General features: G+C 35.1%; 1 protein-coding gene across 1 annotated transcript in view; it reads right to left on the bottom strand.

Annotated features, from left to right (window-relative positions):
• The window catches only part of Ankrd31 (ankyrin repeat domain 31), a 176,679-nt gene that overhangs the window by 103,681 nt on the left and 49,450 nt on the right, over positions 1-23,548 (bottom strand). The window contains exons 10-11 of the mRNA XM_048800131.1: positions 8,406-8,561; positions 7,380-7,522 (exon numbers count right to left, since the gene is read on the bottom strand). Of these exons, the coding sequence (XP_048656088.1) occupies positions 7,380-7,522; positions 8,406-8,561 (299 nt within the window). The remainder of the gene's footprint in view (positions 1-7,379; positions 7,523-8,405; positions 8,562-23,548) is intronic.

The raw sequence follows: 23,548 nt of genomic DNA, 5'->3' as shown, positions 1-23,548 counted from the left end.
CTATGTTAGTTGACTATTGCTACCTAACAAATCATTCCAAAATTTAATAGCAATGCATTGAAACTTCAGTCCACACTCCCAGAAATAGGAATCAGGCTCCTCATATAGGGTTTCACCTTTAATCATGCTACCTAATCAAGTGTTTTCCTTACTTTAGAATCTACTGACTTCCTTCTATAAGAAGCCAAGTAGTACAGGAAATAAATAGTTTCAAGTACTTGACAAAAAAGGATTTTGACTTCTTATTCCTAATGGGATATAACCAAAGAATAAAAAGAATCATCCCCCCTCCAAAAAAATCATTAGTAGTTTCACTGTTAATGCCTGGGATGTTAACAGTAATAATGTAAGTATATTATATGATAAAGAAATAATGTATTAAGAAACAAATGGTCAGCAATAAGAAAAAAGCAATGCAAGTATAAAACCAAAATTAAGTATAGATCTACACTAATAAGTATGAAACAGAAATACTAGGATGAACTCATGATTTATTTTTCTTTCTAAAAATTCTCTAAGTAGATTTTTCATTTAAACACAACCATTTACAGAAAATATGGCGCAAAAGAAGCTAAGCAACATTACAAAGATAAAATTGGTCAAAGAATTTACAAAATTCTATGTGACAAATAACCCAGTTTCTTCAACAAATAAAAGACATAAAACAGCAATAAAAACCTATATAAAACAGAGAAAGGACTATTATAAATTAAAACATATTTAGAGTCATAATGAATACACATAATGTATGGACCTCAGTGGATTTAAAATACTGGGAAATTTGGGGCTAGGGTTGTAGCTCCAGTGGTAAAGCGCTCACTTAGTGCGTGTGAGTCCCTGGGTGCTGGGTGCTGGTTTGATCCTCAGACCACATAAAAATAAAGATATTGTATATAGCATACAACTAAAAAATAAATATTAAGAAAATACTGAGAAATTTGAATATGGACAGATATAAAATGGTATTAAGAAACAATTTTATTTGGTGAGATTATATTGTAGGTATAAAATATGTTCTTATCTGTCAGAGATACAGGTTCAAGTATTTATGGGTAAAAATGGTATGATATCTGAGATTTCTAAAAAATACTCCAAAATACAGTTCATGTTCCAGAGATGGTTTTCACTCTTTACAGAATAAGATATGTAATCAATCTTTATATGAGAGTTCACATGCACACAGAATGAATAATCATCCCATTTATAGGATATTTTTTCAATATATGTTAATCCTAAGAACAATGCTAACAAACCTCCAATTCAACATCTCACACACACACATACCATAAAACCCTTCATCAATAAAAGCTTTGTTAAAATCTTGATATCTTATATCAATGCCATTTCCTTCACCTATTAAGAAAGTAAGCTTAATAAAAGGAATCAAGATTATGTCTGGCATGACTTGTTGTTCTTTTTTTTTTGGTACCAGGGATTGAACCCAGGGGTGGGTTCAATATGACTTAACCACTGAGTCATATCCCAAGCACTTTTAAATATTTTATTTAGAGACAGGGTCTCGATGAGTTGCTTAAAGCTTTACTAATTTGCTGAGGTTGGCTGTGAACTTGTGATCCTCCTGCCTCAGCCTCCCCAGCCACTGGGATCACAGGCATGCGCCACCACACCCGGCACATGACTTGTTCTTAATGATGCCTACAGATTCCCAAAGATTACCACATTCTTGCCTATGTCTCTTAACCATATATTTAACAATTTGTTGTGGATTTTTCTAAGGAACCACACTGAGCTGGTCATCTGTAATTCAAAAATTCTAACTTTTTCCACAAAAAATTATTTATTTTTAACAGTTTCATTAAGATATATAATTCACATTCTACATAATACACCTATTTAAGAATATAATCCAGGGGCTGGGGATGTGGCTCAAGTGGTGACGTGCTCGCCTAGCATGTGTGAGGCACTGGGTTCGATTCTCAGCACCACATAAAAATAAAATAAAGATATTGTGTCCACCTAAAATTAAAAATAAATATTACAAAAAAGAATATAATACATTATATTTTAGTATATTAAGAGGGTCATACAACCATAATCACAATCTAATTTTGGAACATTTTCAATTCCATCTAAAACAAACCCTTTAACCATTAGCTGTCACTTCCTATTTTCCACCTTCTACCTTCCATCTCTAATATTCTGTCTCTACATATTTGAGTACTAAGGATATTTCAAAGAAGTGGAATCATAAAATATGCAGATTTCTTAGTGCTTTTTCACTTTTTTAGAGCATAGGTTATCAATCTTTTAGTATCTCTCCAATATCAAGATCAGTGCCTATAAAATAATATATTAGACATTCCTTAAACTAAGTAGAATGTTTAAAGCAGCTGGGTGCTGGGAACAGCATCATGTTCCCAGGGCTTTCCTGTCATATATCTTTAGTCCTAACACCTAAAGCATTTGATCAATTCAATACCCAGGGCCCAGGCCTTTTTTCCATCTTTGCCTCACCTATGAGATTCCTAAGGTAGGTCTAGATCCTCATCTTATGCTTCCACCATCCATCCTGCATCCTCCAAAACCATGTCCTATCCTATTTTGGTTCCCAAGGCTGGTTGCTAATTCAGTCCAGAACAGACCTGTAGTTTTGTTCACTTCTCTTTGACTGGGGTGAGGTAACTTGTTGGATACCCCAAATTAAATAGAGAGTGAAGTTGGGTGGGGGGGGACTGTGACTTCACCTTACCCACTGGGTTTCAGCTTTGAATTCTCATCTTTCTCTAAATTTTTACTCCTATCTTATCATTTTCTTTTCTCCTGCCATGGTGCCAGGAGCATATCAGAGACTAGGATTGGCAAGAAGGAGTGAGGTAAGTAGAGGTACTGGATTCTGAAAATGGAGTTCTGTGTCTCTGGTCTATTTTACTTCATTAAGGGAACCAGAGAAGGGTACATATCCACAAAAGTCAGATAGGAGACAGAAAGTGCTGGCCTATGAAGAAAAGTAGAGTGGAGTAGTTTCCAAGTAGGACAAAGGAAGAAAGGTGAAGAAAAGAAGAAAAAGTAAAATGTTCAGATTTATATTCCCCAAGTTCAGCCCTGGTAAGTGAGGGAGCAGATAAACTACGGGGGAAAGGAAAGACGTGCTTTGACATGAGGTTTCTCTGCTGGAGACCAGCTGTGAAAAGATAAAGGATAGAAAGACTGGTATATTATTGTTTGTCCAAGCTTGCAAGTTTTTCAGGCCATTAAAATTGGGTTCTAGGCAGAATTCTCTCCCTTCAGCCCTCTACAAAATGAATAGAGATGACCCCATCCACCACCAGTCAAAACATTATCAAAATAAACAAAAATGCCTAAAGGCTCCTGAAGTAATTAAATACTTTGAAGAAATATGCCCTATCTATGTTCCTGGCTTCCAGAAGCTTTCCCCACGTTTACCTATATTAGGTATTTCTTCTGGAAATAATTAGAATAGATCTTGCTGAGCCCAGTTGATAAACCTGTTTTTCCACCCAACAAAGATATCTTCAGAGGCTTAGGGTGTAGCTCAGTGTAAAGCACTTGCATAGCATGCATAAGGCCCTCAGATTGGATCCCCTAAACCAGAAAAAAACAAACTAAACCAAAATACCAACAACAACCAAAACTTCACCAAATACCTCAGCTCAGCCCTGTAATATAGTCTCTATACTCATCCCCCCCAAAATATGTGGGGCCAGGTATGTTGATGCGTGCTCAGGAAACGGAGGCAGGAGGATTGAAATTGGAGATAGCCTGGGCAACATAATCAGACCCTGCCTCAAAATATTTTTTAAAAGGGCTGGAGAAGATTGTTCAAACAAAAACTAAATAAAAACTATAGAACTGAATAATACAATTAATAATTTAGACTTTGAACAGGCATATATAGAAATTTTCATCCATCAACAAGCAAATATACTTTCTTCTCAGCAGCACGTGGCTCTTCTCTAAAACAGACCATATCACATGCCACAAAGCAAATCTTAGTAAATACAAAAAAATGGTGACAATACCATGAATTCTATCAAATCACAATGGAATGAAATTAGAAATAAATGATAAAATAAAAAATAGAAGCTACTGTAACAAATGCAGACTAAATAATACATAATTGAATGATGAATGAATAGTAGAAGAAATTAAGAATGAAATAAAAGAAAATTCTTAGAGGTAAATAAGAACACTAATACAACATATCAAAATCTCTGGGACACTATGAAGGCAGTACTAAGAAGAAAGTTTATTGCATTGAGTGCATTCATTAAAAGAATAAAAAGCCAACAAATAAATGACCTAACACTACATCTCAAAGTCCTAGAAAAAGAACAAATCAACACCTAAAGCAGTAGAAGACAGGAAATAATTAATATCAGCGCTGAAATCAATGAAATTGAAACAACTGAAAAAACTGACAAAACAAAAAAGTTGGTTCTTTGAAAAAATTGATAGATAAACCCCTCATCATACTAATGAAGAGAAAAAGAGAGAAAACTCAAATTACTAAAATACAAAATGAAGAAGGAAATATCACAGTGGACATGTCTGAAGTACAGAAACTATTTTGAAAAAATTTTTACTCCAATGAAATTTTTCTAGAGACATATGATCTACCCAAACTGAATGAGGAAGTCATACAAGATTTAAACAGATCAATTTCCAAGTAATGAAACAGAAAATGCCATCAAAAGCCTACTAATCAAGAAAAGCCCATACCAGATGGATTCTCAGCCAAGTTCTACAAGACTGCCAAAGAAGAATTAACATCAATACTCCTCAAAATATTCCATGAAATGGAAGGAGGGGACCTTTCTAAACTCATTCTAACAGAGGAAAAAGTAGGCCCAAATCTTCATCACATCAGATTAGGCTCCAAGTTCCTTAACAAGACTTCTAAAGCACAAGAAACAAAATCAAGAATCAATAAATGGGATGGATTCGAACTAAAAAGGTTCTTCTCAGGAAAAGAAAGAACCAATGAGGTGAAGAGAGAGACTACATTTTGGGAGCAAATCTTTGCCACACATGTCAGATAGAGATATATTAAGAACTCAAAAACTTAACACCAAAAAAACAAACAACCCAATCAATAAATGGGCTAAGGAGCTGAACAGATACTTCTCAGAAGATGATATGCAATCAATCAACAAACATGAAAAAATGTTCAATTTCTCTAATAATTAGAGAAATGCAAATCATAACTACTCTAAGATTTCATCTCACTCCAGTCAGAATGTCAATCAGCAAGAATACAGAGCACTTGCCTAGCATGGGTGAGGCACTGGGTTCGATCCTCAGCACCACATAAAAAAATAAATAAGTAAAATAAAGTTAAAAAAAAAAGAATATGGGCTGGGGCTGGGGCTCAGTGGTAGCGTACTTGCCTGGCATGTGTGAGGCACTGGGTTTGACTCTCAGCACCGCATATAAATAAATAAAATAAAGGTATATCAACAACTAAAAATATATATATTTAAAAAAGAATACAGGCAACAATAGCAAGGATGTGGAGAAAAAGGTATACTCATACATTGCTGGTGGGACTACAAACTGGTGCCACCACTATGGAAAGCAGTATGAAGAGTCCTCAGAAACTTGGAATAGAACCACCATTTGACCCAGCTATCCCACTCCTTGGTTTATACCCAAAGGACTTAAAATCAGCATACCACAGTAACACAGCCACACCAATGTTTATAACAGCACAATTCACAATAATTAAACTGTGGAACCAACCTAGGTTTCCTTCAATAGATAAATGGATAAGAAAATGTGGTGTGTGTGTGTGTGTGTGTGTATAGTGGAATATTACTCAGCTTTAAAGAAGAATGAACCAGGCATGGAACCTTATGTCTGTAATCCCAGTGGCTCAGGAGGCTGAGACAGGAGGATCACGAGATCAATCCAGCCTCAGCGAAAGTGAGGCACTAAGCAACTCAGTGAGACCCTATCTCTAAATAAAGTACAAAATAGGGCTGGTGATATGGCTCAGTGGTTGAGTGTCCTTTAGTTCAACCCCTGGTACACCTCACCCCCCAAAAAATAAGAATGGAATTATGACATTTGCCAGTAAATTGATGGTGCTGGAGAATATCACGCTAAGCAAAATAAGCCAATCCTAAAAAAACAAAGGACGAATGTTTTCTCTAATATGTGGATGCTAATTCCCAATAAGGGGGTGGGTGCTAGGGAAGAACTGAGTTACCTTAGTTTAGGTAGAGAGGAGTGAAGGGAGAGGAAAGGAGGGGATATGGGGATAAGAAAGATAGTAGAATTTATTACCTTATGTACATATATGACTGCATGACCAGTGTGATTCTATAACATGTACCCTCAGAAAAATGAAAAATTATACCCCATCTTTGCATGATATATCAAAATGCATAAATGCATTCTACTGTCATGTATAACTAATTAAAAGAAATTTTAAAAAGGGGCTTGGGATATAGTTCAGTAGCAGGGTACTCCTGGGTTCAATTCACAGTACTACAAAAAGAAATGTAGGAAGCTCAGAGCATATGTGGTTTCTGAAATAAACCATGTATAATGGAATTCATAATTTTACTTAATGTTACATTTATTGTAGGTACTACTAACTAACTGATATGGAATTATAGTATTTTGATATTTTAACCAGTGGTACAATCACACAGGAATGTATTTACTGATGATTAGCCCTGGGAGGTTACTGTGTACTATGCTGATTCTGAAAATGGCACAGACTCTATGAGGCTATACACTTCCAATCAGAGCTGGATATCATTGTGTAACATTCTACAAGAAGAATATATTCTTTAAAAGAACATAAAGCACCATATGAAAAGAGTTTTAAAGGAGTAAAAGCTGAAAAAATTAACTATGTGTAAATATAAAATGTTCTGTATATTCATAAAAATAATATGTAAAATAGCATCTACCAGCTGGGCTTGGTGGCACATGCATATATTCCTAGCTACTCCCAAGGCTGAGGCAGGGGATGTGGTTCCCTCAACTGAGCCCAGGAGTTTGAGATGAACCTGGGCAGCACAGTAAGACCCCACCCCTCCTTCAAAGGCAAAAAAAAATGTAAAATGTAAAATGACATCTACCATATTAAGCACAAAAATCCCATTGAGAGTGGTAGAATGCTTACCTTGCATGTGTGAGGCCCTGGGTTTGGTCCTCAGCACCACATAAAAATAAATAAGTAAGAATAAAGATATTGTGTCCATCTACAACTAAAAAAATTTTTTTAAAAACACATTGAACAGTAAAATTTTATTATAAATCCTAAATGTTCATTAGCAGAATGAACCAAAATTGAAATTCCCTGTGTTTTTCTGTTGCATGGGCCCAGAGATATTTAACATTTGCAGAACACAATATTTACTCTGCAAACAAAATCATTCAAGTACCTTATAATGTCCATTTATCACAGCATCATGTAGAGGAGTGATCTGGTTCATTCCTTTGATATTTACATCTGCTCCACTTTTTAATAGTTCACTTGCTGTGCGATGAAATCCTCTTAAACTAGCTTCATGAAGTGCTGTCCAACCTGTTACACAAAAAAGAAATGACATTTGTTTATATTTGACATCTTAATAATGTTTTGTGCTTGCCCTTAAAAATACTAATTTTAGATTGTTTCTTTAAAAATATTTTGACTATATGAGACAATATAACATCACCATGAAAGCACCCTGTATTATATAGTGGATTCAATAAATCTGAGGGACAAATCAAATTCTCTCTCTCAACTCTGTTGTGGAAAAATATGAAAAAAAGTTAAATATTTTAAAGTATTCTTGTATACCCAAAGCACCATTCAGACTGGCCCAGTGCTATTCAGTTTGTTAAGTACCTAAGTATCTTTACTCACTCATCTCCAGAAGAACACATGATATTCTTTCTCCCCACAAGGAAGACTACACCAGACACCCAGCCTTACAGAAAGACTGCTGTTTTCTGAACGACCTATCCGAACCTCTTTACTTCTATATTCTATTCTCTCCATCTCCCTGGTCATCATTACTCCTGCTGTATATCTACCATTTTGTCACAAATCTCCCTTTAACCCCCAGATAAGGGTACCTTCAGTTTCTTCCTGCTTTTGACCACATTTCTCCTCCAAAGTTGAGCCCATAGTGACAATGACCACGCAAAACCAGACTCAGGGACCATCCTTCTTTCTGTATAATGGCACTGTAGATGGACACCTGCCACAATCTTTGAAGAAATATAATGCTCTTTTTCTGCCATTCACCCTCCTCACCTTACCCTCTTCCCTGAAGATAATGGCAAAGAGCTTCTTAAGCAAGAAAATTACAAGAAAGCTTTAGGACTTGCCTTAGGCCCACTCTGCTATACTTTCATGGCAGTGATTCTGCTAAACCTACAAACCACTATCAGGAAAACTAGAGGAGGTAACCCTAACTTACCAGCATAACTTGGCTGATTAACATTTGCACCTTTTTTAATACAAAGATGTATGAGATCAGCATCATTGTGCAGAGCAGCCTTATACAATAAGTTCTCTCCAAAAACGTTTTTCCGGTTTATGTCAGAAAGACGTAGTTTATTCATCTTCATTTTTTCTGAAATGAGGGGATGAACAAAAGAGAAATAACTCCTTATTTGAAAACCAGGAGAAACAAGCAACTGGATGATTCCACTAAACACTCTGGAAGTGTGGAATATTATGTTATGAAACAGTATTTCATCTGTTAATTCTAACATGGTTGGAGTTGAATCTAAGCTCTACATACAAAAAAAGGAAAAAATGACAAATGTTATTAGTTTTAAAATATTTTCAGTAAATTAAAAATCCTGATAAGCAGTGTATATTAATTAAAACTCTCATGAGAAGTACATATTGAGAAGACTAACCAATTATTTTCTTAAAAGTTATCATAAAAATAGCCGGGTGTGGTGGCACATGCCTGTAATCCTAGCAACATGGGAGGCTAGGACAGAAGGATTGTGAGTTCAAAGCCAGCCTCAGCAACTTGGTGAGGCACTAAGCAACTCAGCGAGACCCTGTCTCTAAATAAAATACAAAAAAGTGTGTGCTCCAGTGGTTAAGTGCCCCTGAGTTCAATCCCCTACACACACACACACACACACACACACACACACAATCTCATAAAAATAATTATTTAAATCTAGAATTAAGTATCATCTGCCATGGTTTGGATCTTGAATGTCCTTCAAAGGCCCATATGTTAGACTAGTGTCCTAGGGTGGTACTACTGGGAGGCTGGTGGACTTTTTAAAAGGTGGGCCCTGATAGTCACTGGGGCATGCTCTCTTAAGGGGATAGTGGAACCCCCATCCCTTTCTTTTCTTCTCTTTTGTTTCTTGTTCATGATGTAAGCAGTTCTGCCCCACCATGTGCTCCTGCCATGATGTGCTGCCCACCACAGGTCCAAAGCAACAAGACCAACCAATAGTGGACTAAAACCTCAAAACTGTGAACCAAAATAAACCTTTTCTCATTAGAAGTCAATTATCTCAGGTATTTATTGCAGTGACAGAACTAACACATTATCAAACTTTATAAAGTGTTAGAATATTAATAAAATCATGATAAGACAATGACAGAGGTACAAAAACTAATCCCAATTAGACCAGAAAAGAGAATGCTAAATATTCTTTGCTAAAAGTATCTGTCATGAAATTAAATAAAGAATTATGGCAATAGTTTATTTCCTAAGCCAGGAAATGCACAATTAGAATAATTTTCCAGATGATACATACCAAGTATCAATTCTCAATTGTGCCTCCTAAAATGCTGAAACTCCTCATTTAGATAATCCAAATTCTGTCAATATGGGGAGGAGGGATGCTATCCTAAATTTCAGGATAGTTTTGATAATACCTTTTCCAAGCTGGATCTAGCTAACCAGATCCATTTTAAAATCTCATAAAGCTGAGTACTACAGCAACATTCTTAATGGACTGCAGTTTAACTGCCTTGCTTTTTATTGAACTCACGTCATTTAGTTTTACTGTAAAACAAACCTAACTGCTGATCATTTAACCCTGCTTTCCTATTCCCTAGAGTACAAAGCATTTTCCCATCAGATAATCTATATGCTTACCAAGAAACTGTGGTGCTTACTCCAAAATCTGTTTGCACCAGTTGCACTTCTCTTCTATTATAATTATGTAATTTATTAAAAACAACAAATTAAGAATAAATTTTTTTCAATGAAAACTAAGTTATGGAAGACATTTATTCCCAGTCATGACTAAATAACTGTTGTGAATTACCCTGCCAGGGTCAACAACTTGAAGGCCCACAAAATACATGGAGAGACCTATTTTCAAGCATTAGAAAACAGGCAGTTCAGATTTATGACCCTCTGAAAGGAAATAAACAAGGTGATCCCTAAGATTACCCTGGCTTCTTGTTTGGATAAACTTTCCAGAATACAGTACAAGTAGGATAGGAAGAGCAGAGTAAGGTGATCCTTCTCATGAGGAGACAGAGTTAGAGAATGGGGAGGCTAAGGGGGTTAGAACTTGTAAGGTAGGGCACAGAAATGAGAGAATAGAGGAAAGGCCACACAACTCATAAAGTTGCTCTTTGAGTTATTATCTGTATGATAAACTGCTCATGTATAAAGGTGAGTCTCCCTGAAGTTGGGCAAGAATAACTACTGAAAAGCCATAACAACTATCAGAGCTCATGTAAGGTTGGGAGACATTCACAATCCCACCAGCCTAATTAGAGACACTCTGCAGACCAACAAGGGCATTTAAAATGAGACGATCCCCCCCCCACTCACCCAAAGGGCCATGTCTCAGTCAACAGGGCTAAACTAGTCTTAAAATAAGGATACACTACATCTGCATAATGAGGGGTTTTTTTTTAAAAGCATTAAAAGAATTAAGTTAATCTTCAAGTAACCTGATTACCAGCTAAAACAAAATCCAATACCATCTTAAAAAATACACTCAATAACATTTTGTTGCATATCCAATTATTCTCCATTACATTCATTGCCCTTGTGCCTCTGTCAAAACCCAGTTGTCAATAAATACATGGTTTTATTTCTGAACTTTTTGTTCCATTAACCTATTTCCCTATCTTGATGCCAATGTCATGCTGATTTGATTATCACAGCTATATAATAATTCTTGAAAACAGGTAATTTTAGCCTTCCAACTTTGTTCTTTTTCAGTTATTTTGCTACTCTAGGTCCTTTACATTTCTAAATGAATAGTTCATGACTTTCTACAAAAAAAAAATTCAGGAAGCATTTTGACTGGGATTTCTTATGGTTTGGATGTGAGGTGTCCCCCAAAAGCTCATGTGTAAGACAGCACAAGAAGGTTCCAAAGAGAAATGATTGACTATAAGAGTCTTAACCCAATCAGTGATTTAATCCCATGATAGGGATTAACTGAGTGGTAACTGAAGTGGTAGGGTGTGGCTGGAGGAGGTGGGAATTGGGGTGTGGCTCTGGGTATATATTTGTGTCTGACAAGTGGAGACCTCTCTCTGCTTCCTGTTGGTCATGTGACCTGCTTCCCTCTGCCACAATGTTCAGCCTCACCTGGAGCCCCAAGGATCTTGAGTCCTGAGAAATGGAGCCACCCTTCCATGGACTAAGACCTCAGAAACTGTGAGCCCTAAAATAAAAATTTTCTCCCCTAAAATTGTTCTGGTCAGATCCTTTAGCCACAGCAGCAAAAATTGCTAAGACAGGATTCTATGCACTCCATAAATAAATCTGAGTAAAGAGATAGCTTAGCAATATTGAATATTGTGACTGACGAACAAGATATTTGTCTCCAACAAATTTTCTTTGATTTTTGTAGGTGATATTTTATAAGTTTCAGTGTACCTATCATTTATATCTTTTATAAGATTTATTCCTATTTTACATTTTTTATTTTATACTCCTGGTTTTCAAATTTTACATTATAGTTTTTTATTGCTAGAATATAGAAAATAATTGATATTTGTAGATCTTGAATCCTACAACTTTGCTAAGCTAAATTATAATAGTTTATAATTTATAAATGTTTCATTAGATTTTCTGCATAGATAATTATGCTGTTTGTGAATAAAGACAGTTTTAATTCTTCCTTTCCAAACTGGATGCCTTTTCTTTTTCTTTCTGATTAAACTGGCTACAACCTTCAGTATAATATTACACAAAAGTGGTAAGAATAGATATACCTGCCTGTCTTATTTCTGATCTTAGGGAAAGAATTCAGTCTTTCACTATTAAATATAAATTGTTTTCTGGAGACAGCTTTTGTCAGGTTGGGAGAATTTCCCTGTGCTCCTAACTTACTAAGAGTTTTCACTAGAAATGAATTTTTGATATTGTCAAATGTTTTCTCTGCCTCGTATAGTTCTTTATTTTTTAGCTTAATATAATAAATCATAGTGAGTGGTTTTCAAACATAAAACCAATGCTGCATTCCTGGGATAAACACCATTTGGTGATGTGTTATATTATATTGGATTTAATCAAATTTTGTTTAGAATTTTTGCAACTACATTCATGAAGGGTATTAGTCTATAGGTCTCTGGTTTTATAATACCTTTGATTTTGGTGTCAGTTTCATAGTGGCCTCAAATATGAGTTGGGAAGTATTTCCTTTTGGTTGTAGTGGGAGAGTTTGTTTAGAACTCCCTTAAATGTTTGGCATAACACTGAGAGTGTTACAAACTGAACTGTGCCTTCTCCAAATTCATAGGCTGAAGTCCTAATTGGATAAGTTTGGATTCAAGAGTGTGTGTGTGTGTGTGTGCGCGTGTGTGTGTGTATGTGTAATGCATTTTTTCTGTGAACTGCTTATTCATTTCCTTTATATATTTTCTTGTTCTTTTTCCTTTTGTTCTCAGCTTTTATTATCAATATTTTGATATACAAAAAGCTGAATTTAATGTATACAACTCAATGAGTTGAGAGGTAAGTATATATGCATGAAATCACCACCACTGTCAAGGCTCATTGACATATCCATCATGTTCTTTGGCCTCATAAAAAATTTTGCATGCTAATAAAATGAACCCCTTATGCAATATACTAATATTTCTGCTCTGTTTGATGTTTGATCTTCTTTAGGGTACATTTCTATACATTTTTTTTTAATGCATGAAGTCAATTTTATAATTCTTTTCCCTCCTAGCTCCTTTCTGGTTTTGACATGCAAAAAGACTTTTCCACACCAAAATTATAAAAAGGTTCATCTATGTTTTCTTCTAGAGTGTTTTGTTTTTGTTTTCATTGAAATCTTTGATCAACCTAAATAATCCACTTAAATTTTTTTAAAATTTCTTTTTAGTTGTTGATTGATATTGATTGATTGATTGATAGATATGTGGTGCTGAGAATCAAACCCAGGGCCTCACATATGCTAGGTAAGCACTCTAAACCATTGAGCTACAACCCCAGCCTCCTAATATCCACTTAAGAATAAGAAATGTTAAAGGGACCAAATTTTGTTCATGTTTTTCACTATTTATTACTTTCTCTTGCTTTTTACCACCAATTTGAGACTTCATTTTTATCACATATTTGCATCATATTCCCATACCAGTGCCAAATTACTTTAATTTCAGTAGCTTTCTAATATACCTTTTTTCATTTTCCAATATATTTTTATTGATTCATTTTAACATAAAAATAGGGTTCATTTTGACATAATTATAAAAACAAGAAATATAATTTGTTCTAATTCAGTCTCCAGTACTTCCCCTTTCCCTATCTTCCTCCCTCCTTGTTTCCTTCCCTCTTTTCCACTACCTTTCTGCTATTTACTTACATTTATTTATTTATTTATTTATTTTTAGAGAATTTTTTGGGGTTTTTTTTTTTTTTTAGTTTTCGGTAAACACAACATCTTTTTTATTTATTTTTTTAATATGGTGCTGAGGATCAAACCCAGCACCCCATGCATGCCAGGCGAGTGCATTACTGCTTGAGCCACATCCTTAGCCCACATTTTTTTAAATTAGTGTTTTGTGGCTGTAAATTATGGTGAGATTCACAGTGGTATATTCATATATGTTCATAGGAAAGTTAGGTCAGATTTATTCCTCTCTTCTTTCATTCCACTTTGTCTACTTCATTGGTCTTTCTTCTATTTTTTTTACCACCCTCCCCCATTTGGATTAGCTTCTGCATATCAGAGAAGACATTCAACCTTTGGATTTTGGGAATTGGCTTATTTCACACTGCATGACAGAATCCAGTTCATTTACTGGCAAATGCTATAAAGTCATTCTTCTTTATGGCTGAGGAATACTCCATTGTGTATATATACACCACATTTTCTTTATCCATTCATCTGTTGAAGGGCACCTACATTTGTTCCATAGCTTAGCTCTTACAGACTGAGCTGCTATAAACAGTGATGTGGCTGTGTCTCTGTAGTATACTGATTTTAACTCTTTTGGATATATAACAAGGGTCAAATGGTGGTTCCATTCCAAGTTTTCTGAGGACTCTCCATACTGCTTTCCAGAGAGTTGCACCAATTTGCAATCCCACCAGCAATGTATGAGTGTACCCTTTTCCCCACATCCTCACCAACACTTATTGTTACTTGTATTCTTGATTGTTGCCATTCTGATTGGAGTGAGATGGAATCTCAATGTAGTTTTAATTTGCATTTCTCTAATTGCTAGAGATGAACATTCTTTCATATATTTGTTGACCATTTATATTTTTTTTCTGTAAATTGCCTGTTCTGTTCCTTTGCCCACTTATTAATTGGGTTCTTTGTTGTTTTGGTATTAAGTTTTTGAGTTCTTTGTATATCCTAGATATTGATGCTCTATCTGAAGTGCAGGTAGCAAAGATTTTCTTCCATTCTGGAAGCTCTCTCTTCATGCTCTTGATTGTTTCCTTTGCTGTGAAAAAGCTTTTTAATTTGATGTCATCCCATTTATTAATTTTCTATTTTATTTCTTGTGCTTTAAGAGTCTTGTGAAGGATGTCAGTTCCTTAGCCAACATATTGGAGTGTCAGGCCTATATTTTCATCTAGAAGTGCAGAGTTTCTAGTCTAATTCCTAGGTCTTTGATCCATTTGGGGTTGAGTTTTGTGCAGGTGAGAGATGGGGGTTCAACTTCATTCTGCTACATATGGATTTCCAGTTTTCCCAGCATAACCATTTGTTTAAAAATAGGCTATCTTTTCTCCAGCATGTGTTTTTGGCACGTTTGTCTTATATCAGATAACTGGATTTATGTGGGTTTGTCTCTGTGTCTGTTAGTCTTTGTGTCTGTTTTGGTGCCAGTACCATTCTGGTTTTGTTACTATAGCTAAGTCTTGTATTATGAAGCTTCCTGCTTTACTTTTCTCACTAAGGATTGCTTCTGCTGTTCTAGGTCTCTTATTTTCCCAAATGAATTTCAAAACTGCTTTTTCTAGTTCTGTGAGGAATGTCACTGGAATTTTTATTGGAGCTACATTAAATCCGTATAGTGTTTGGGTAGTATGACCATTTGGACAATATCAGTTCTGCCTATACAGGAACATGGGAGGTTTTTCCATCTTCTAAGTTCTTCTTCAATTTCTTTCTTTAGTGTTCTGTAGTTTTCATTGTAGAGGTCATTTATCTCTTTTGTCAGATTGATTCCCAAGTATTTTTTAAATCCAATCTGCTTACCCCTATGTGTTTTGATTAAAGAGTTTAGACTGTTTACATACAATGTTATTATTGAGATAATTTTTATTTCCTGCTATTTTGATTTATTTCTAATGTTTAAATTGGACTTGTTTCTCCTGTAATTGACTATTCTCCTAGTGGAATTGCTCCCTATGCTGGTTTTCATTCTTATTCTTTATTTCTTCTTCATGAAAATTTTGTTAAATATGTTTTATAGTACAGGCTTTGTAGTTATAAATTCTAGCTTTTGTTTATCATGGAAGGTTTTTATCTCATCTTCAACTCTGAAGCTTAATTTTGCTGGTTCAGTATTCTTGCTTGGCATACATTTTCTGTCAGAGCTTTGTATATATTATTTCAAGCTCTCCTGGCTTTTAGGAGTTGGGTTGAGAAATCAGTTGAAACCCAGACAGGTTTACTCCTAAATGTGACCAGTCTTTTTTCTCTTGAAGCTTTTAAAATTCTGTCCTTATTCTGTGTGTTAGGCATTTTCATAATAATGTGTCTTGAAGTGAATCTCTTGTGATTTTGTATATTTGGAGTTCTATATGCTTCTTGTATTTGAATTTCCATCTCATTAGTAAGCAGATTGGATTTAAAAAAATACTTGGGAATCAATCTAACAAAAGAAGTAAATGACCTCTACAATGAATACTACAGAACACCAAAGAAAGAAATTGAAGAAGAACTTAGAAGATGGAAAAACCTCCCACGTTCCTGAATAGGCAGAACTGATATTGTCCAAATGGTCATACTACCCAAACACTATATGGATTTAATGCAGCTCCAATAAAAATTCCAGTGACATTCCTCACAGAACTAGAAAAAGCAGTTTTGAAATTCATTTGGGAAAATAAGAGACCTAGAACAGCAGAAGCAATCCTTAGTGAGAAAAGTGAAGCATATTATTTCATTGAAAAGACTGTGTACATTTTTTAGTTTGTATTTCAGAGCCTTCATATACCCCAGTGAATCTTAAATTTGGCCTTTCAATGTTATCCTAGATTTCTTGAATTTTCTGTTCATGGTTTCTTAATATCTTTTCTCTTTTTAAAATTTTTTTTAATTTTTAAATTTGTTTTAACTAGTTATATATGACACTAGAATGCATTTATGCACTTTGATATATCACACATAGATGGGATATAATTTCTCATTTTTCTGAGTGTACATGTTTCAGAATCATATGGGCCATGCATTCACATATATACATACAGTAATAATGTCTGTTTCATTCTACTGTCTTTCCTATCCCCACATCCCCACCTCTCCCTTCCCATCACTTCCCTCTACCTAATCTAATGTAATGCTATTCTTCTCTAGTGCCCCCTGCCTTATTATGAATTAGCATCTGCATATTAGAGAAAACATTAGGCCTTTGGTTTTGTGGGATTGGCTTATTTTACTTAGCATGATATCCTCCAACTCCAACCATTTACTGGCAAATTCCATAATTTTATTCTTTTATAAAGCTGAGTAATATTCCATTGAGTATATATACCATATTTTCTTTATCCATTCATCTATTGAGGGACATCTAGGTTGGTTCCATAGTCTAGCTATTTTGAATTGAACTGCTATAAACATTGATGTGGCTGCGTCACTATAGTATGCTGATTTTAAGTCCTTTGGGTATAAACCAAGGAGTGGGATAGCAGGGTCGAATGGTGATTCCATTCCCAATTTTCTGAGGAATCTCCATACAGCTTTCCATAGTGGTTGTAGCAATTTGCAGCTCCACCAATAATGTATGAGTGTACTTTTTTCACCACATCCTTGCCAACATTTATTGTTGCCTATATTTTTGATGACTGCCATTCTAACAGGAGTGAGATGAAATCTTAAGAGTAGTTTTGATTTGCATTTCTCTAATTGCTAGAGATGTTGAACACTTTTTCATATATTTGTTTATCAGTTGTATTTCTTCTTCTGTGAAGTGTCTGTTCAATTCCTTAGACCATTTATTGACTGGTTTTTTTTTTTTTTTTTTTTTTTTGGTGTTAAATATTTTAAGTTCTTTATATATCCTAGAGGTTAATGCTTTTTGGAGGTGGATGTTGTAAAGATTTTCTCCCCATCTGTAGGCTCTTTCATCACTTTATTAATTGTTTCCTTTGCAGAGAAAAGCTTTTTAATTTGAATCCACCCATTTATTAATTCTTGATTTTACTTCTTGAGCTTTAAGAATCTTGTTAAGAAAGTCAGATCCTAGGCCAATGTGGTGAAGATTTGGGTCTATTTTTTCTTCTATTAGGTGCAGGGTCTCTGTTCTAGTGCCTAAGTCTTTGATCCACTTTGAGTTCATTTTTGTGCAGGGTGAGAGACAAAGGTTTAATTTCACTTTGCTACATACGGATTTTCAGTTTTGCCAGCACCATTTATTGAATAGACTATGTTTTCTCCAGTGAATGTTTTTGGTACCTTTGTCTAGTATGACACAACCATATTTATGTGGGTTTGTTTCTGTATCCTCTTTTCTGTACCATTGGTCTATAAGCCTATTTTGGTGCCAATACCATGCTGTTTTATTACAATAGCTCTGTAATATAGTTTAAGGTCTGGTACGATGCCTCCTGCTTCACTTTTCCTGCTAAGGATTGCTTTAGCTATTCTGGGTCTCTTATTTTTCTAAATAAATTTCAATGTTTGCTTTTTCTAATTCTATGAAGAATATCATTGGAATTGCATTAAATCTGTATAACGCTTTTGGTAGTATGGACATTTTGACAATATTAATTTTGCCTATCCAGGGAGATCTTTCCATCTTCTGAGGTTTTCTTCAATTTCTTTCTTTAGAGTTCTGTAGTTTGCCAACCAAGAATTTTATATAAAGCAAAATTAAGTTTCAGATTTGAAAATGAAATTGAAACATTTCATGATAAACAAAAATAAAAGAATTCCCAACTAGAAAGCCTACACTACAGAGCATTCTCAATAAAACTTTCCATGAGGATTAAGTGGGAAAAAAAAGTGAAAACCAGCAAAGGGAGGAGCCACACTAAAGTGACAATCAACCAAATGAAAAACTAGGACAAATCAAAAACCAGAAATAAATCAAAATGACAGGGAATACACATCATGCTCAATGATAACCTTACATGTTAACAGCCTAAACTCATCAATCAAAAGACACAGACTGGCAGATTGGATTAAAAAGCAAGACCCAACAATATGCTGTCTTCAAGAGACTTACTTCAAGGGCAAAGACATCCACAGGCTGAGGTGAAAGGATAAGAAAAAACTTCATATGGATTCACTCATATGGATTGCATAAACAAGCAGGGGTTTCCATTCTCATTTCAGATAAAGTAGACTTCAAACCAAAGTTAAGTCAGAATATACAAAGAAGGATATTTCATTCTTCTTAAGAGAAGTATATATAAGCAGAACATAACAATTATAAATTTTTATGCCCCAAACAATGGAGCATCTATGTACACCAAACAAACCCTTCTCAATTTCAAGCATCAGACAGAACACAATACAATAATACTGGGTGACTTTAACACACCTCTCTCACTACTGGACAGATCTTCCAAACAAAAACTAAATAAGGAAACTATAGAACTAAACAATACAATCAATAATTTAGACTTAACAGACATATAGAATATTTCAACCGTCAATGAGCAAATAAACTTTCTTCTCAGCAGCACATGGCTCCTTCTCTAAAATAGACAATATCTTATGCCACAAAGCAATTCTTAGCAAATAAAAAAAGCAGAGATAATACCCTGCATTCTACTAGACCACAATGGAATGAAATTAGAAATAAATGATAAAATAAAAATAGAAGCTACTGTAACAAATGGAGACTAAATAATACACAATTGAATGATGAATGGATAGTAGAAGAAATCAAGGATGAAATAAAAAAATTCTTGGAGGTAAAAGAGAACACTGATACAACATATCAAAAATCTCTGAGACACTATGAAGGCAGTACTAAGAGTAAAGTTTATTTCACTGAGTGTATTCATTAAAAGAATAAAAAGTCAACAAATAAATGACCTACCACTACACTCCATGCCCTAGAAAAAGAACAAGTCAACACTGAAAGCAGTAGCAGACAGGAAATAATTAAAATCAGAGCTGAAGTCAATGAAATTGAAACAAAAGAAATAATTGAAAAAATTGGAAAAACAAAAAGCTGATTCTTTGAAAAGATAAATAAAATAGATAAACCCCTAGCCATGCTAACGAAGAGAAAAAGAGAGAAAACTCAAATTACTAAAATACAAGATGAAGAAGGAAATATCACAATGGACACGTCTGAAATACAGAAGATAATTAGAAACTATTTGGAAAATTTATACTTTAATAAAATAGAAAACATTGAAGACTGACAAATTTCTAGAGACATATGACCTACCCAAATTAAATGAGGAGGTCATACATGATTTAAATAGATAATTTCAAGTAATGAAATAGAAAATGCAATCAAAACCAACCAGATGGATCCTCAGCCGAGTTCTATAAGACTTTCAAAAAAGAATTAACACCAATATTCCTCAAAGTATTCCATGAAATAGAAAAAGAGGGAACTCTTCCAAGCTCATTCTATGAGGCTAATATCACCCTGATACCCAAACCAGGCAAAGATCCATCAAGAAAAGAAAACTTCAGACCAATATCCCTGATGAACATAGATGCAAAATTTTTCAATAAAATTCTGGCAAATTACATACAAAAACATATTAAAAAGATAGTGCACCACAATCAAGTGGGATTCATCTCAGGGATACAGGGTTGGTTCAACATATAGAAATCAATAAACATAATACATTATATTAGTAGACTTAAAAAAAAGAATGATATGATCATCTCAATTGATGCAGAAAAAGCATTTGACAAGATACAGCACACCTTCATGTTCAAAACACTATAAAAACTAGAGATAGTAATAACATACCTCAACACTGTAAAAGCTAAACCCAAGGCCAGCATCATTCTAAATGGAGAAAAATTGAAAGCATTTCCTCTAAAAACTGGAACAAGACAGAGATGCCCTCTTTCACCACTTCTTTTTAACATAGAAACTCTAGCCAGAGTAATTTTTTTATTGGTTGTTCAAAACATTACAAAGCTCTTGACATATCATATTTCATGCATTAGATTCAAGTTGGTTATGAACTCCCAATTTTACCCCAAATACAGATTGCAGAATCACATCGGTTACACATCCACATTTTTACATAATGCCCTATTAGTAACTGTTGTATTCTGCTACCTTTCCTATCCTCAACTATCCCCCCTCCCCTCCCCTCCCATCTTCTCTCTCTACCCCATCTACTGTAATTCATTTCTCTCCTTGTTTATTTTCCCATTCCCCTCACAACCTCTTATATGTAATTTTGTATAACAATGAGGGTAGCCAGAGTAATTAGATAAAAAATTAAAGGGATACAGATAGGAAAAGAAGAACTCAAATTAGCACTAATTGATGGCAATATGATTCTATATACATAGAAGGCCCAAAAAATTCCACTAGAAAACATCTAGAACTAATAAAATGGATTCAGCAAAGTATTCAACACCCATAAATCAAACACATTCCTATATATCAACGAAGAATCCACTGAAAGAGAAATTAGGAAAAACTACTCCATTCAAAATTGCCTCAAAAAATAAAATAAAATAAAATACCTGGGAATCAATCTCACAAAAGAGGTAAAAGACCTCTACAATGAAAACATCTTTTCTTTATGGTCAACTTTATTTTCAAGATTATATGCTTTGTCTTTAAGGCCTGAAAAATCTATCTTCAAAGTGATCCAATCTGTTGGCAATGCTTTCCATTGAAGTTTTAATTTGGTTTACTGATTTCTTAATTTTGAGGATCCCATTTGGTTCTTTTTCAGAATCTTTTATTGAAGTGATCTTTCACTTACTGTGTTTTCTCTTTGATTTTACTTCTTACATCTTCTTTTAACTCATAGAACATACCAACTATGAACTTTTTAAATTCTTTTTTTGACATTTTCTCCAATATAGTGTCAATGAAGTCTGTTGTTGAAGCATTATAAGCTGTTTACGATGGTTTGTTCTCTTGCTTTTTCATATTGTTTATATCGGTATAGTTCTCACTTCTTTAAAGTGAAAGACTATTTTGTGAGCTTCTTTCTCTTAAGAGCCCTGGGTTGAGTGAATATCTAGATAATAAGATTTTAAGTCAATGTATAACCTCTGATAATCCCAATATCAGCACAGCTTTAAGAGATGTCACTGAGGGCTAGGGTTATGGCTCAGTGGTAGAGCACTTGCCTAGCAGGTGTGAGATACTGAGTTTGATTCTCAGCACCACATAAAAAAATAAGTAAAATAAAGTTATTATGTCTAAGTACACTAAAAATATTTTTTAAAATATGTCACTGAACCCTATTTACTATAATCACTTCACAGCCAAGCTTCTTTCTATTCAACCTTATAAGAAACAAAAATTTGTTGCAATTGTTCTCCATGATTCCTCAAATTCAAGTATAAAACTATAATAAAGTTCTAGAATACGTCAAAAATTAGTTATTGGAGATCCAACATGGCGGCAGGCACGGAGGTATCAAGTCTCTGACCTCTCCAGCTGTGCGGGCATAGGGAGTCTTAAATCCTCTAAACGCTGTTTGCTCAAGATCACTAGGCATTGCTGAGCTAACGTGGATCTGGGGCGAACAGTCTGGGCCTCTCAGAACACACACCGAGCCCGTAGGGGCCGAATTCAGGCTCCCATTCACCTGTGTCTCGCAGACAAACTGCTCTGGCTCAGTGCTAAAGAACCAGCGGAAGTCCAGACCCGCCAGCCCGCTGCCTGCGCCACTCGGCCGTCGGCCACCCGCCCACGGCCCCCGCGACTGGGCGGCTAGCCTCTGAGGTGCGGCTCAGCAGGAGCAGCGCAGGGACTCTAGGAAGAGGTCTCTAGCCAGGCCTTCGTGAAGTAGCGAACTGGGAACTGAAACCAACCAGAGACAGACCAGTCCCACCCCTCCCTTCGGACACTCCGGCAAGGAGCCTGGGGCCCGCCATAGCAGACAGGTGACGTCACCGGAGGTCGGCCAATGGANCACAAACAAGAGACAACAGAGATATACAAAACCAAAACAAATTTATAGGAGAAAGCAGAAACACAGCAGTCAAACAGAGCTGGAAAGTAACGTGAACAACATGAAAAAACAAGGGAAAAAATGATTACAAACAATGCAGGACAACTGAAATCTACAGAAGGACCTAGAGGCATCAGAAAAATAGACGGAAAGAACTCAAGGCATACCTAACTCAGATGGAACAGAATATTAGAGAAGACATGAGACAGCAAGTCCAAGCAATGAAAGCATATTTGAAAACAAATTAAACAAACAAATTCAAATGGTAAAGAACGAGCTCTACCAGGAGATAGAGATTTTAAAAAAAATCAAAAAGTAATCCTAGAAATGCAGGAAACCATAAACCAAATTAAAAACTCAAATGTGAATATTACAAATAGACTAGATCAAGTAGAAGTCAGAACATCAGATAATGAAGACAAAGTTTATCAACTTGAAAAGAATATAGTCAACACGGAAAGGATGCTTAAAACTCACGAGCAATCTATCCAAGAGATATGGGATGTCATAAAAAAACCAAACTTGAGAGTCATTGGGATAGAAGAAGGTATAGAGGTTCAAACCAAAGGAATGGACAACCTATTAAATGAAATAATCCTAGAAAACTTCCCAGATATGAAAGATGGAATGGATTGCCAAATCCTGGAAGCCTACAGGACACCAAACACTCAAAACCGTAATAGACTAACTCCAAGACACATAATTATGAAGATATCCAACATACAGAACAAGGAGAGAATATTAAAAGCTACGAGAGAAAGGAGGCAGGTTACATTCAGGGGTAAACCAATTAGGTTAACGGCTGATTTTTCATCACAGATGTTGAAAGCGAGAAGATCCTGGAACAA

The sequence above is a fragment of the Marmota marmota genome, unplaced genomic scaffold, assembly GCF_001458135.2.
Source record: "Marmota marmota marmota unplaced genomic scaffold, marMar, whole genome shotgun sequence".
NCBI lineage: Eukaryota > Metazoa > Chordata > Mammalia > Rodentia > Sciuridae > Marmota > Marmota marmota.
Note: the sequence above shows the minus strand (reverse complement) of the source record. Positions and strands in the feature narration are given on the sequence as shown.